At 40.6% G+C, this 13,968-nt stretch overlaps 1 protein-coding gene across 2 annotated transcripts in view; it reads right to left on the reverse strand.

Moving 5' to 3' along the window:
• The window catches only part of LOC122933152 (cell surface glycoprotein CD200 receptor 2-like), a 38,475-nt gene that overhangs the window by 15,740 nt on the left and 8,767 nt on the right, over window positions 1-13,968 (reverse strand). For both annotated transcript variants that reach the window (XM_044287968.1, XM_044287970.1), the window contains exons 2-3: window positions 6,041-6,337; window positions 1,312-1,566 (exon numbers count right to left, since the gene is read on the reverse strand). In XM_044287968.1, coding sequence (XP_044143903.1) covers window positions 1,312-1,566; window positions 6,041-6,337 — 552 coding nt within the window. The remainder of the gene's footprint in view (window positions 1-1,311; window positions 1,567-6,040; window positions 6,338-13,968) is intronic.

A 13,968-nucleotide genomic window follows, 5' to 3' on the forward strand; every position in this document is an offset into this window, starting at 1 on the left:
ATGGAGGTATTATCCAGTCACTGTATGGTGGTATCATCCAGTCACTATATGGAGGTGTTATTCAGTAACTGTATGGAGGTATTATCCAGTCACTGTATGGTGGAATTGTCCAGTCACTGTATGGAGGTGTTATCCAGTCACTATATGGCGGTGTTATACAGTCACTGTATGGTGGTGTTATCCAGTCACTGTATGGAGGTGTTATCCAGTCACTATATGGCGGTGTTATACAGTCACTGTATGGTGGTGTTATCCAGTCACTGTATGGTGGTGTTATCCACTCACTATATGGCGGTATTATCCAGTCACTGTATGGAGGTGTTATCCAGTCACTATATGGTGATGTTATCCAGTCACTGTATGGCGGTGTTAATACAGTCACTGTATGGCAGTATTGTCCAGTCATTGTATGGTGGTGTTATCCAGTCACTGTATGGAGATGTTATCCAGTCACTGTATGGCGGTGTTTTTCAGTCACTGTATGGAGGTGTTATCCAGTCACTGTATGGAGGTGTTATCCAGCACTGTATGGCAGTATTGTCCAGTCACTGTGTGGAGGTGTTATCCAGTCACTGTATGTAGGTGTTATCAGGTCACTGTATGGTGGTATTGTCTAGTCACTGTATGGTGGTGTTATCCTGTCACTGTATGGTGGTATTTTCCAGTCACTGTATGGTGGAATTATCCAGTCACTGTATGAAGGTGTTATCCAGTAACTATATGTTTTTGTTATTTAGTCACAGCATGGTGGTAATATTTAGTCATTGTAATTATAACTATTTGGGGTATGGATCATATTTGTATACAACCCTATTCTGCAATAACTTGTATAAATATCACTATGAGCGGTATTAACATTAATCAATTGTGGCACCAATAACATTCATTTTTACAGCATCGCAGTTGATGATAAAGAATGATTTATTGTTGATCTTCTCTTTTGCAATCATTGACCATAACCAATTATCATTATGATTCCTCAGAAGGTGATAGTTATGGAGTGTAAATGGTTCTTTAAATGGTCCATATTCAGCCTTGGTGCCTAGGGCAGCGTGAACTGTAAATACCTCCCTGCTCCTAAGACTCGTATATGAAAGTTTTATAAAACCTCCTTCATTGTTTTACAGATTATTAAACAGACACGAGTGGGGTACGCTTGCTATGTCCCACCGATCCCCTAAACTTTACTCACATTCGGAAAAAAATATAAAGGAACAACTATTTTCTGTTCCTCTATCATTTTTTTGTGTGAAATTATAGCATAAAATATTTCATGGAGTGACATATAGACTCACAATCATATACCCTTACCAGTCAGTGATATGACTCCTGTCCATGGAGTCAGAAACGTTGGATGAGATACGACACACGTCACTGATGTCTCATTCAGGCTTTCTGTATGGAGGGTACTGATCACTGTCCTCGTCTGGTCCGGCTCTTCCAGTATTGTAGTGGTTATGTCATCTGAATGTGGGATCCAGGAGATTTCTGCAGGTGGATTCCCACCAACGGCTCCGCACTCTGGAGATCTATCACTGTTTAATTTTAGAAATGTAGACGGCTCAGCTGAAAATGAAGGCTATCGATTACTAATGAGCGTTGAAGGTTTAATTATACATAAAAATGAGCTTCCACCCAATCTGTTAGTAACAGGGGAGGCTTGGTCATTGACTCTACAGGGAGAAGGTATGATGTCATGAGGCAGTCTGCCCCAATAACTATTCAGTACACTAGTTGTTGAGTTACCAGTTCTGCTCTTCAACCATACAGACATCACTTTAGAATGCGCACTGTCTATGAACAAGCCACACCCTCTTCCTGGTCACATGATATAATAGCGCTCTTCTTTCTTTTGCCTTTATTGGCCATGTCTGGGGAAAAATTAGACCCATCTACGACACAGGGCCACTTTTAGAATTTTTTTCCAGGGTCACTTTAAGTTCACAATCGGTCCCTGTGTGACACTGGTGGTCCATGCCCTCCAGCATTTCCCTGCTCCCAGCAGTCATGGCTGCGAGAACCTGTCCACCAGCTTTGTTTTCCTGGTGGTCCAAGACTGCCAGTCTCTCTTTGCTCTTTCCCAGCAGGCCCAGCTGCTTGAGTAGTTCTTCTCCATACACTCCGCACTGGCTGAAGCCTTCTCCTTCAATGCAGTGCCTCTCTCCACCAGTAGAGTCCAAGTCTTCCCCTTAGGCTCTTAAAGGGCCAGCACAAGAATTCTAATTCGCCAGCCTATGGCTGAGCCTTCTCAGGGCAATTTCTTTTTTGGGAGGATGCCTCAGCAATAGGCATTGTAGCTTGCGAGCTTACTGTGAAGGTAAATTGTATACAATTTGATCTTTATACCTAATCTCTGCCTTTTAACTGGATTTGAACCTTTGCTGTCTGACCTGACCTCTGCCTGAATCTTGTATTGATCCTGAGCTGCCCACCCTGATATTTAGCCTATTAACTGGATTGTATGAACTCTGCCTGTCCTAATGCAGCGACCCCCTGAGGATCTCATGTAGAGGATAGAAGTGGTAATAGCCCTGATGAAGGGTTGTATCATGGTGAATTCCTTCAGGTCATTGCTCCCTGGGTATCAGTGATGTGGAATTATTGAACTGAAGAAGGACAGAGTTAAACATAAGAAAGTCTTTTTTTTTTTTTTTTTATACTAAGAACAACATAGAACTTGAAGCCTGCTGCTACGTTATGTATTTCAAGTGAAAATCCTCTCTGGGACAAGCAAGGATATGAAGGCAGGTTGGTTGGTGGCATTTACGCACTTAGATGATACTGGTGTTTTAGTACTTTGGTGATGAGTGGCTTGGCTGTAATCCCATACCTTGCAGCAGTGTCTTGCTGCTGGTAGCAGTTCACAGTGCTGGCTGGAACCTCAAGGCTTGAGAACAATTGGAGTAATCCTATCTGGAGAATTTGTAACAGGAGCAGGAGCTCAGGCATTGTGCTTCCTCTTCTCCTTGGGGTTACTCAGGAACTCCACCTCTTGGCAGGTAGCAGGGCCAGCCCACTCCTAACAAGATGGGAGGAACAGAGTGGTTATCCTTCTTCATTGCCAACCTTTGCCGTCCTTTCCTTGCTGGGAACTACAATCAGAAGCAAACAATAGAATATATAGTGCACAACAATTTACAATTTGTAGTAACCTCAGGTCTGAGGTACTACACCGACCTCAGCTTGTTCCTAACTACATTTTGTCTGTCCCCTTATTGTTATGCATCAGTTTCTCTTGACCTCCATGGTCAAAGGTCACTGAACAGAAGCTACTCAAAGAGTCAGTGACTTGGTGTTTTTCCTGCAGGGGAGGATCCCTGTAAAATTGTGAAATGGTGAATACTAGGGGGAACCTAAGTTCACATTAGATGTAGCCCTAAGTCAAATATGAATCATACACACTTGAATCATGACACCGTGGCTGTTAAAATCCATTTTGTGTCCATGTGTAAGTCATAGAATTCCCTTAAGAATGATCACAGAAAGTAGTGAGCAACAGTAGTCCTTATTTTCTTCACAAGGAGGCACAGAAATCTTGATGGTTGTAAACACAGTGGTTAAAAATTTTGATTTGGATATGTATAAATTTGACTTAAACTGAAAGGACTCCAAATGACCTGAAAATTGGTATCTGTCACTTTCAGGTCTCTCAGGACTCTACCTTTTATTTTCCAAAGGAGCTCTAAAAAATGAAAGGTGAAATGTGATTGTTTGCTATGGGCAACTAAGCCAGATTTCCTTTACACTGGTTTTGATAAATCTACCCTACAGTGTTCAAAAATTCACGGGCCATCACATTTGTTAGCTTTTTTAAATAAAAAAATAATAATATATCTAAAAATTGTCTCTTATTAGGGGCAGATGCCTGCCAGTGTTTATATCTTTATCAGCGAAATTGCAGAAGGCCTCGATGGTAAGGTTTGTCTTTTTGCTGATGACACAAAGATTTGTAACAGGGTTGATGTTCCTGGAGGGATACACCAAATGGAAAAGGATTTAGGAAAACTAAAGGAATGCTCAGAAATCTGGCAACTAAAATTTAGTGTTGAGAAGTGCAAGATAATGCACCTGGGACGTAAAAACCCAAGAGCAGAATATAAAATCAGTGACACAGTCCTAACCTCAGTATCTGAGGAAAGGGATTTAGGGATCATTATTTCAGAAGACTTAAAGGTAGGCAGACAATGTCACAGAGCAGCAGGAAATGCTAGCAGAATGCTTGGGTGTATAGGGAGAGGCATTACCAGTAGAAAGAGGGAGGTGCTCATGCCGCTCTACAGAGCACTAGTGAGACCTCATTTGGAGCATTGTGCTCTGTACTGGAGACCATATCTCCAGAAGGATATTGATACTTTGGAGAGAGTATAGAGAAGAGCTACTAAACTAGTACATGGATTGCAGGATAAAACTTACCAGGAAAGATTAAAGGACCTTAATATGTATAGCTTGGAAGAAAGACGAGACAGAGGGGATATGATAGAAACTGCTAAATACATAAAGGGAATCAACAAGGTAAAAGAGGAGAGAATATTTAAAAGAAGAAAAACTGCTACAAGAGGACATAGTTTTAAATTAGCGGGGCAAATGGTTCTTATCTGCCGACACATTCTGTGTTTCTAAGGCAGAAGTGTGGCCATTTAGGGATAGTACTAGTGTCAGCTGCAGAAGTAGAAATGCAGTATGGAAAACAAGGAACTGGCAGTCAGTGGCAATAGCATAATTGGGCTGGTGATAAATAGCCAATGTGTTACAATCACTGTGTCAACCAACCAGTTTCACTTTTGAAGGGCGTTAACCTGGTAGTTTATTGGTATTCACCCTTTAACCCATAATACAGGAATTTGGACTTTGCTGCAGGAGAACCACCAGGCCACTAGCTCCTGGAGTAGTCCTGGTGTGGTTTTCAGCTAACCCATGGTGCTGCCTCCATGTCCTTATTTTGTTCCATTAAAGAGTCATTGGGACACCTGCAGGGGCACGCTGCCTTTAACGAAGGCCGTTGCATATATTTTTTTTTTGTTTGCTTAGCTGGTGGTTAGCTACTGTAGAAATGTTGGTGGCCTGCTCCATGATGTGTCATATATGTGACCTGATTGTCATTCAGATGCACAGTAACTCTTTTGCTACCAGAAAGGACTATCTATGCACTGCACAGTGATGTAAATAGAGATACATTCTAACTTAATTTCAACTGCAGACCGAGATAGACCTGATTTAATGCGCTTCGTGACAAATTTATTCTGATCAAAGCAAATTTTTTGGGAAAAATTCGGTAAAGCGACCAAATCAAATTTTTTAAAACTTTGCTCGTCTCTAGTGGTTATGCATCTTCACTGTAGACAGGAAGAGTTGTATCCTTTGCCTTTGACACTTATGCCATGGATTACCTTTGGCTCTGTTGAGGTGGCTACGGCTAGTCAAACTGTTGCATGAAATGCAGGAAAACACCAGCTGGGCTACACGCATATAGCTTTTAAGACAGCGCGCTCGGCTATTTGCCGAAGTTCCATAGAAATGATTAGGAAGCGCAACCACAGCTCCATTCACTCCTATGGGGCTGACAGAAATAGCCGAGTCAGTGCACTGCTAATTTTGGCAGTGCCATAGCAATGAATGGAGGGCGGCCGAGCATGCGCAGTGCTCTCTACTTCACTTTGTGGGCTCCGTTCTAGAGATAGCTGCAGGTCCCATTGGTGGCATGTCGCATGCATGAGGTGAGACAACCTCTTTAAATTTCATGGGAAAAAAGCATAGAAAAAACTGAAGCAATGGTAAATGTTCATAGAAGTGGATAAAATATTATTATTATATATATGACATGAACACTTCAATATCAACCTAATGGTAAAATCAATAGTATATGTTCTTAATCACCTAATACTTGTAGTACTTTGTATCTGAAGAATTTTTTCATGGCATATATAACCTCACAAATATAATATCCTTCATCAGATACTTCTTCTGCTTGACACACCTAACTCAGGATGGTACAGACATACAACATAATGAGGTCCTATAAATGATAAACCTTACAACTCACCTAATACTTGTAGTAATTTGTATGTGAAGAAAGTGTCATTGGAATTTACAACCTGACAAGTATAACTCCCTTCATCAGATACTTCAGCGTTACTGATGCTCAGTGATAATCGGTCAATACTCATCCTTGTACTGCAGGAGCTGTGTGATGTCTTTGTATTGTCTTCCTCTATTCTATATGATATTACACAGGAGGAATTATATAGGTGAAGTTTCCAGATAACTAATAGCAATGTGTCTCCAGGATCAGCCTCACACTGAAGGACAACCGGCCGACCTCTTCTCACCCGCACCACATCTGAAAGTAAGAAGATATTGTTGGTGAGATAAAATTATGGACAGTCCTTATCTCCATACTGGGGGTCATTTCTCATGCTCAACTGTATTTTAGAGTGCGATTAGACCGGCGTAGTGGCAGCGGTGCACTTAGCCTTTCTCCGATTGTGCTGCTCCCCATCATTGTACCCCTTAGATGCCGCGTTTATAGCTTATCTCAGCAATATTACATTGTAAAAAAAATAAAACTATACTTACCTCATCCATTTGATCGCATAGAGTAGGCCGCCGCCATCTTGCTTGAATATCTAGCGCAAAATCTTGCGTGGCCTGTGATGACATCATATGTCACCGTGCATAGGATTTTGTGTGAGATCTTTTTTTTTTTTTTTCAATATAAACAATGAAATACAATACACAAACAAAAATATACACAAACAATAAATATTACATACTTATCATTAATAGCATCATATTTCTATCCTTGTTGTTATTGTTATTTCATTTCACATAAAAGAGATATAAAAAAAAATATACGCCCCAACCCACCCCCACAGGGAAAGTTGGCTTTGTGACCTCATATCAGGGATTTCAATCATCCTTCATTTATTTCTTTAATTTAATTTTTTCCTTCTATCTGTTTGCTATCCCTATTACTTTCTTTTATCTTGAAGGCATCTTCATATCTCTGCACCCTTGCCCATAAGTTCTTCCACTCCTCAACATTTGGTGGTCTGTCCGCCCCCCACTCTCTAGCCACTACCACCCTCGCCAACATTAATCCTTTTCGCATTTAAGCTCACATTTTTTTTCCAAACCAATTCCTCTATTATATACAAGCACGCCTATCGAAATCTCTAGTGGCGCCGTGCTACTGGTAAGCTCTTTCAAAACTTGGGTCCAAAAAGCCTGCATGAGAGGACAGTACCAGATCAAGTGGATAAAATTTGCGTTATCAATTTTGCATTTCCAGCATCTAGAGTCCTTCGTTTTATACATCCTACTCAGCACCCAGGGAGTTATATAGGTGCGGTGAAGGATAAAAAACTGTATCAGCCGGAAATGTCTCGATATAGTGCCCCATTTTATACTTTTATATAAACATCTCCAGTCTAAAGTATTAGAATCCACTACTAGTGCCCATTTGCTTTCACTTTTAAATTTAATTACACTCCCCAACCCTCTCTTTATATTTTTATATATCTGTGAAATTGATATTTTGGCTATATTACTGTGATAACAGAATTCAGTGAATTCTGAATGTTTTGTGATTAAATAGTCTATATTCTCTGTTGCATCAAAAGCGTGCTTCAATCGAAAATATCTAAACCTTGTAAGGGGCTCTAACTCAGTTCTAACCCCCATTTCCTCTAATGTCTTCAACTTCCCCTTGACCGCAATCTGTGAAACAAACTTGATACCATTTTTATCCCAAAAAGCAAAGTCATCCAATCTCTGAAACTCCCCTAGGTTTATATTTCCCCATATGGGGGTAAACCTTAATGAGTGATTTATACCCAATAATTTTTTTACATTAACCCATATTAAGTGCATCATATAACTAAGTGGGCACTTCCTACCCTTAATTTTTAAAATCCCAGATTCTAGAAAACCAAAGATGTTATATTGGAGACTTTTGAACTCACCCACCAAATAGCATTGCAGTCTGTCGTGCTCCATCATTAACCACTGTAGCTGGGATGCATAATAGTAGCCTCGAAAGCAAGGGACGGACAAGCCACCATCTTCTTCATTTAACCATAAATATTTTTGTTTCAATCTAACCCTTTTTCTCCCCCATATGAGGTCATTAATCAATCCCTCCAATATATTATAAAAATGGTCCCCTATCCACACAGGGCACGAAGAAAAAACATACAGAATCTGAGGTAACAAGACCATTTTAATAATGGCAATTCGATCGGCCTGTCGCATCAATAATTTTTGCCAGGTACTTATTTTATTTTTAACCCTTTTAAGCAGAGGGGAAATGTTGAGCACAAAATGGAAAGGAAAAGAACGGCTCCGGATTCTCATAGAGGTCCTCTAAAAACTTCTTCTTTATTCAAACATATAGTTTACAGCAGATACATCCACCCGGTATACAGACAGTTGATGCATTTCGGATTAGATTCCTTAGTCGTAACAACGTAACACCATGAAGTACAAGAATTTGTACGTATCTCTCAAATCTCCTCCCCAAAATTCAGGGAGGGGAAATAACCTTATTGGTTGCTTCATTGGGTTAACACCCTTTACTCAATCACATAGAACCTGTGTTTCACACTGCACCCTGGCCTCTTAACCCTTGGTGATCCACAAAACCTTGATGAGGTCCATATGGGGAAAATACATCAGGAACCGCACAGTGTGAACCACTCGGTAAGCCAAATAATAAATAATAAACAATAGACAATATACAAAGTGACAAAGTGACAAATATTGGCCTTGTTCACATGCTATACTATTTTCTAATGGATAAAATTATATATATTATGTTAAGAGATCCTTGCAATATATTCATAGAGAATGCATGAAGATTGAAAAGAAAAGAACGCCATGCGCAATCTTGTGGAAACCATGCGCATACATGAAAAAAAAAATATAAAATATATAAAAACTGTAATATATAGAAAGATGACAGAATGAGAGGAATCTAGAAAGCATGTATATACATGTAAGGCTACATGCACACGACCGTATGTGTTTTGCGGTCCGCAAAAAAAAAGGGATGATGTTACGTATGGCATCCGTTTTTTTTTGCGGATCTGTTTTTTTTGCGGATCCATTGTAATAATGCCTATCCTTGTCCGCAAACTAGAAAAAAATAGGACATGCACTATTTTTTTAGCGGAGCAACGGAACGGACATACTGATGCGGACAGCACACTGTGTGCTGCCCTTGTTTTTTGCGGAGCCATTGAAATGAATGGGTCTGCATCCTATCCGCAAAAAAAACTGATCGGACACTGAAACAAAATACGGTCGTGTGCATGTAGCCTAAAGCAACGTCTGAATTATAGGATTGGAGTGATTATTGATAAATATACATTAGCTCCCTTTTTAAATTCAGACCAGCAGGAACTCTACTATTCAATCTGTAGATCCAGAATGCCTCCCGCAGGAGGAGTTTTTTACGATGGTCCCCTCCTCTTTGGGGGGCAGAGACCCTCTCTATTCCATACGCAATAAAACTGCTGACTTTCCGGGCATGTACCTGCACGAAGTGTCTTGCCGCATTTGAAATACCCAAAGCATTAGGATTGCTGATGTAGTTCAAATGTTCCAAGAGTCTGTTTTTAAGTTTGCGCATGGTACTGCCTATGTACATTAAATCACACTCTGTGCAACAAATGACGTATACAACCCCCACTGAATTACAATTGATGTAATTTTTGACTGGAAAGCTGCATGAGTGGTCTGAAGAATCTAAGGATTGGACGGGGGTCACATAATTACAGCATTTACATGGATTGCTTCCACATTTTGTGAACCCTCTATACCTAAGCCAGCTGGATCCCCCAATTTTTTGGACTTGGCACTCCACGGTTGTCCTGGTGAGATAGTGCACACACGTACCTATAGGAAAAACATAGCAGGTAACTCCATACTGAATGCCAGAAGTCACCACCCCGTGCATGTAATTAGGGCGATCCCTGTGGGGGAATACAAACGGGCTGCAAGGAATTGCAGCGTACGGATGTATTTAGAAGAAGAATGTAAGGAGGTAGACAAGAGGCTGAAAGCCAGGAATTATCCAGATTGGATGTTACAGAGAGGCAGAAATATAGCTTCCCAGAAAGACAGAAACAACATGCTTTTTGGGTCCAAAGAGAAAAAAGCTGGTAATATGAAACAGGTGCTGGGTGTGAACGGACACGGCGACAGGGGACAGAGTAATATTCTGGTTCTATCTATAACTTATAGCAAGGAATATAATAAAATCTGTTCTATTGTCAAAGGGTGCCTCCCAATTCTATACGATGATATGATTCTATATAAAGCATTAAAACCGGGCTGTAAAATAGTGCCCAGGAGGGCCCCCATCCTGTCCAATTCACTGTCTCCGTCCATGTTCACATCCAGCACTCCATTGAAACGAAATGGAGGGGGATCCAGCTGGCTTAGGTATAGAGGGTTCACAAAATGTGGAAGCAATCCATGTAAATGCTGTAATTATGTTAACCCCGTCCAATCCTTAGATTCTTCAGACCACTCATGCAGCTTTCCAGTCAAAAATTACATCAATTGTAATTCAGTGGGGGTTGTATACGTCATTTGTTGCACAGAGTGTGATTTAATGTACATAGGCAGTACCATGCGCAAACTTAAAAACAGACTCTTGGAACATTTGAACTACATCAGCAATCCTAATGCTTTGGGTATTTCAAATGCGGCAAGACACTTCGTGCAGGTACATGCCCGGAAAGTCAGCAGTTTTATTGCGTATGGAATAGAGAGGGTCTCTGCCCCCCAAAGAGGAGGGGACCATCGTAAAAAAACTCCTCCTGCGGGAGGCATTCTGGATCTACAGATTGAATAGTAGGGTTCCTGCTGGTCTGAATTTAAAAAGGGAGCTAATGTATATTTATCAATAATCACTCCAATCCTATAATTCAGGCGTTGCTTTACATGTATATACATGCTTTCTAGATTCCTCTCATTCTGTCATCTTTCTATATATTACAGTTTTTATATATTTTATATATATTTTTTCATGTAAGCGCATGGTTTCCACAAGATTGCGCATGGCGTTCTTTTCTTTTCAATCTTCATGCATTCTCTGTGAATATATTGCAAGGATCTCTTAACATAATATATATAATTTTATCCATTAGAAAATGGTATAGCATGTGAACAAGGCCAATATTTGTCACTTTGTCACTTTGTATATTGTCTATTGTTTATTATTTATTATTTGGCTTACCGAGTGGTTCACACTGTGCGGTTCCTGATGTATTTTCCCCATATGGACCTCATCAAGGTTTTGTGGATCACCAAGGGTTAAGAGGCCAGGGTGCAGTGTGAAACACAGGTTCTATGTGATTGAGTAAAGGGTGTTAACCCAATGAAGCAACCAATAAGGTTATTTCCCCTCCCTGAATTTTTTTGGGGAGGAGATTTGAGAGATACGTACAAATTCTTGTACTTCATGGTGTTACGTTGTTACGACTAAGGATTCTAATCCGAAACGCATCAACTGTCTGTATACCGGGTGGATGTATCTGCTGTAAACTACAGTGGGATGCGAAAGTTTGGGCAACCTTGTTAATCGTCATGATTTTCCTGTATAAATCGTTGGTTGTTACGATAAAAAATGTCAGTTAAATATATCATATAGGAGATACACACAGTGATATTTGAGAAGTGAAATGAAGTTTATTGGATTTACAGAAAATGTGCTATAATTGTTTAAATAAAATTAGGCAGGTGCATAAATTTGGGCACCACAAAAAAGAAATGAAATCAATATTTAGTAGATCCTCCTTTTGAAGAAATCACAGCCTCTAAACGCCTCCTGTAGGTTCCAATGAGAGTCTGGATTCTGTTTGAAGGTATTTTGGACCATTCCTCTTTACAAAACATCTTTAGTTCATTCAGGTTTGATGGCTTCCAAGCATGGACAGCTCTCTTTAAGTCACACCACAGATTTTCAATTATATTCAGGTCTGGGGACTGAGATGGCCATTCCAGAACGTTGTACTTGTTCCTCTGCATAAATGCCTTAGTGGATTTTGAGCAGTGTTTAGGGTCGTTGTCTTGTTGAAAGATCCAGCCCCGACGCAGCTTCAGCTTTGTCACTGATTCCTGGACATTGGTCTCCAGAATCTGCTGATACTGAGTGGAATCCATGCGTCCCTCAACTTTGACAAGATTCCCAGTCCCTGCACTGGCCACACAGCCCCACAGCATGATGGAACCACCACCATATTTTACTGTAGGTAGCAGGTGTTTTTCTTGGAATGCTGTGTTCTTTTTCCTCCATGCATAACGCCCCTTGTTATGGCCATATAACTAAATTTTAGTTTCATCAGTCCACAGCACCTTATTCCAAAATGAAGCTGGCTTGTCCAAATGTGCTTTAGCCCACCTCAAGCGGCACCTTTTGTGCTGTGGGCGGAGAAAAGGCTTCCTCTGCATCCCTCTCGCATACAGCATCTCCTTGTGCAAAGTGCGCCAAATGGTCGAACGATGCATAGTGACTCCATCTGCAGCAAGATGATGTTGTAGGTCTTTGGTGCTGGTCTGTGGGTTGACTCTGACTGTTCTCACCATTCGTCGCTTCTGTCTATCCGAGATTTTTCTTGGTCTGCCACTTTGAGCCTTAACTTGAACTGAGCCTGTGGTCTTCCATGTCCTCAATATGTTCCTAACTGTGGAAACAGACAGCTGAAATCTCTGAGACAGCTTTCTGTATCCTTCCCCTAAACCATGATGGGGAACAATCTTTGTCTTCAGGTCATTTGAGAGTTGTTTTGAGACCCCCATGTTGCTACTCTTCAGAGAAAATTAAAAGCGGAGGGAAACTTACAATTGACCCCCTTAAATACTCTTTCTCATAATTGGATTCACCTGTGTATGTCGGTCAGGGGTCACTGAGCTTACCAAGCCAATTTGAGTTCCAATAATTAGTTCTAAAGGTTTTGTAATCAATAAAATGACAAACAACAGTGACCAAATGTATGCACCTGCCTAATTTTGTTTAAACAATTATAGCACACTTTCTGTAAATCCAATAAACTTCATTTCACTTCTCAAATATCACTGTGTGTGTTTTCCTATATGATATATTTAACTGACATTTTTTATTGTAACAACCAATGATTTATACAGGAAAATCATGACTATTAACAAGGTTGCCCAAACTTTTGCATCCCACTGTATATGTTTGAATAAAGAAGACGTTTTTAGAGGACCTCTATGAGAATCCGGAGCCGTTATTTTCCTTTCAATTTTGTGCTGATTGCGGCGGGGTCACACCCCAGGCTTCTGGAACTGGGACTGCATTCAATGACCAGGGAGGTGAGCTGGAATAAGTGTGTGCTAAGGGGAATGTTGAGATCTATATATTTAGGAATCCTGGAGCTAATTTTTATTCCAAGATATTCAAATGATTCTGTAGGTTTCAATATTTTGACATTTATATCCTTTCGCGCTATTTCATATCCAATTGGGAGCAGCACTGATTTTGTCCAATTTACCCTAAACCCTGAAATTTGTCCAAATTGGTCTACTATCTCCATCAGGTAGGGCAACGCTGACTCCCCCCCTTCCAGAAAGACCAAGACGTCATCTGCATATAAGCATATTTTGTCCGCTACGCCCCTTCCCCCAAACCCCTTAATTTTGTAATCCGTCCGGACCTTACAGGCCAGGGGTTCAATAAATATAGCAAACAATAATAGGGATAGGGGGCACCCCTGCCTAGTACCTCTATATAATGTTACCGGCTCTGATATCTCGCCATTGATTTTTATCCTCACTTTCGAATAGCGGTATAGCAGTTGTACCCAGCTAATGAATTTTTCCCCCAAGTTCATTTCCTTCATTATCCTCCAGAGGTATGCCCACTCCATCCTGTCAAACGCTTTTTCTGCATCCAAAGACAGGATGGAGTGGGCCCCCTCCCAACTCATCTGGATATTCAGCAAA

This window comes from Bufo gargarizans, chromosome 3 (genome assembly GCF_014858855.1).
Source record: "Bufo gargarizans isolate SCDJY-AF-19 chromosome 3, ASM1485885v1, whole genome shotgun sequence".
Lineage (NCBI taxonomy): Eukaryota > Metazoa > Chordata > Amphibia > Anura > Bufonidae > Bufo > Bufo gargarizans.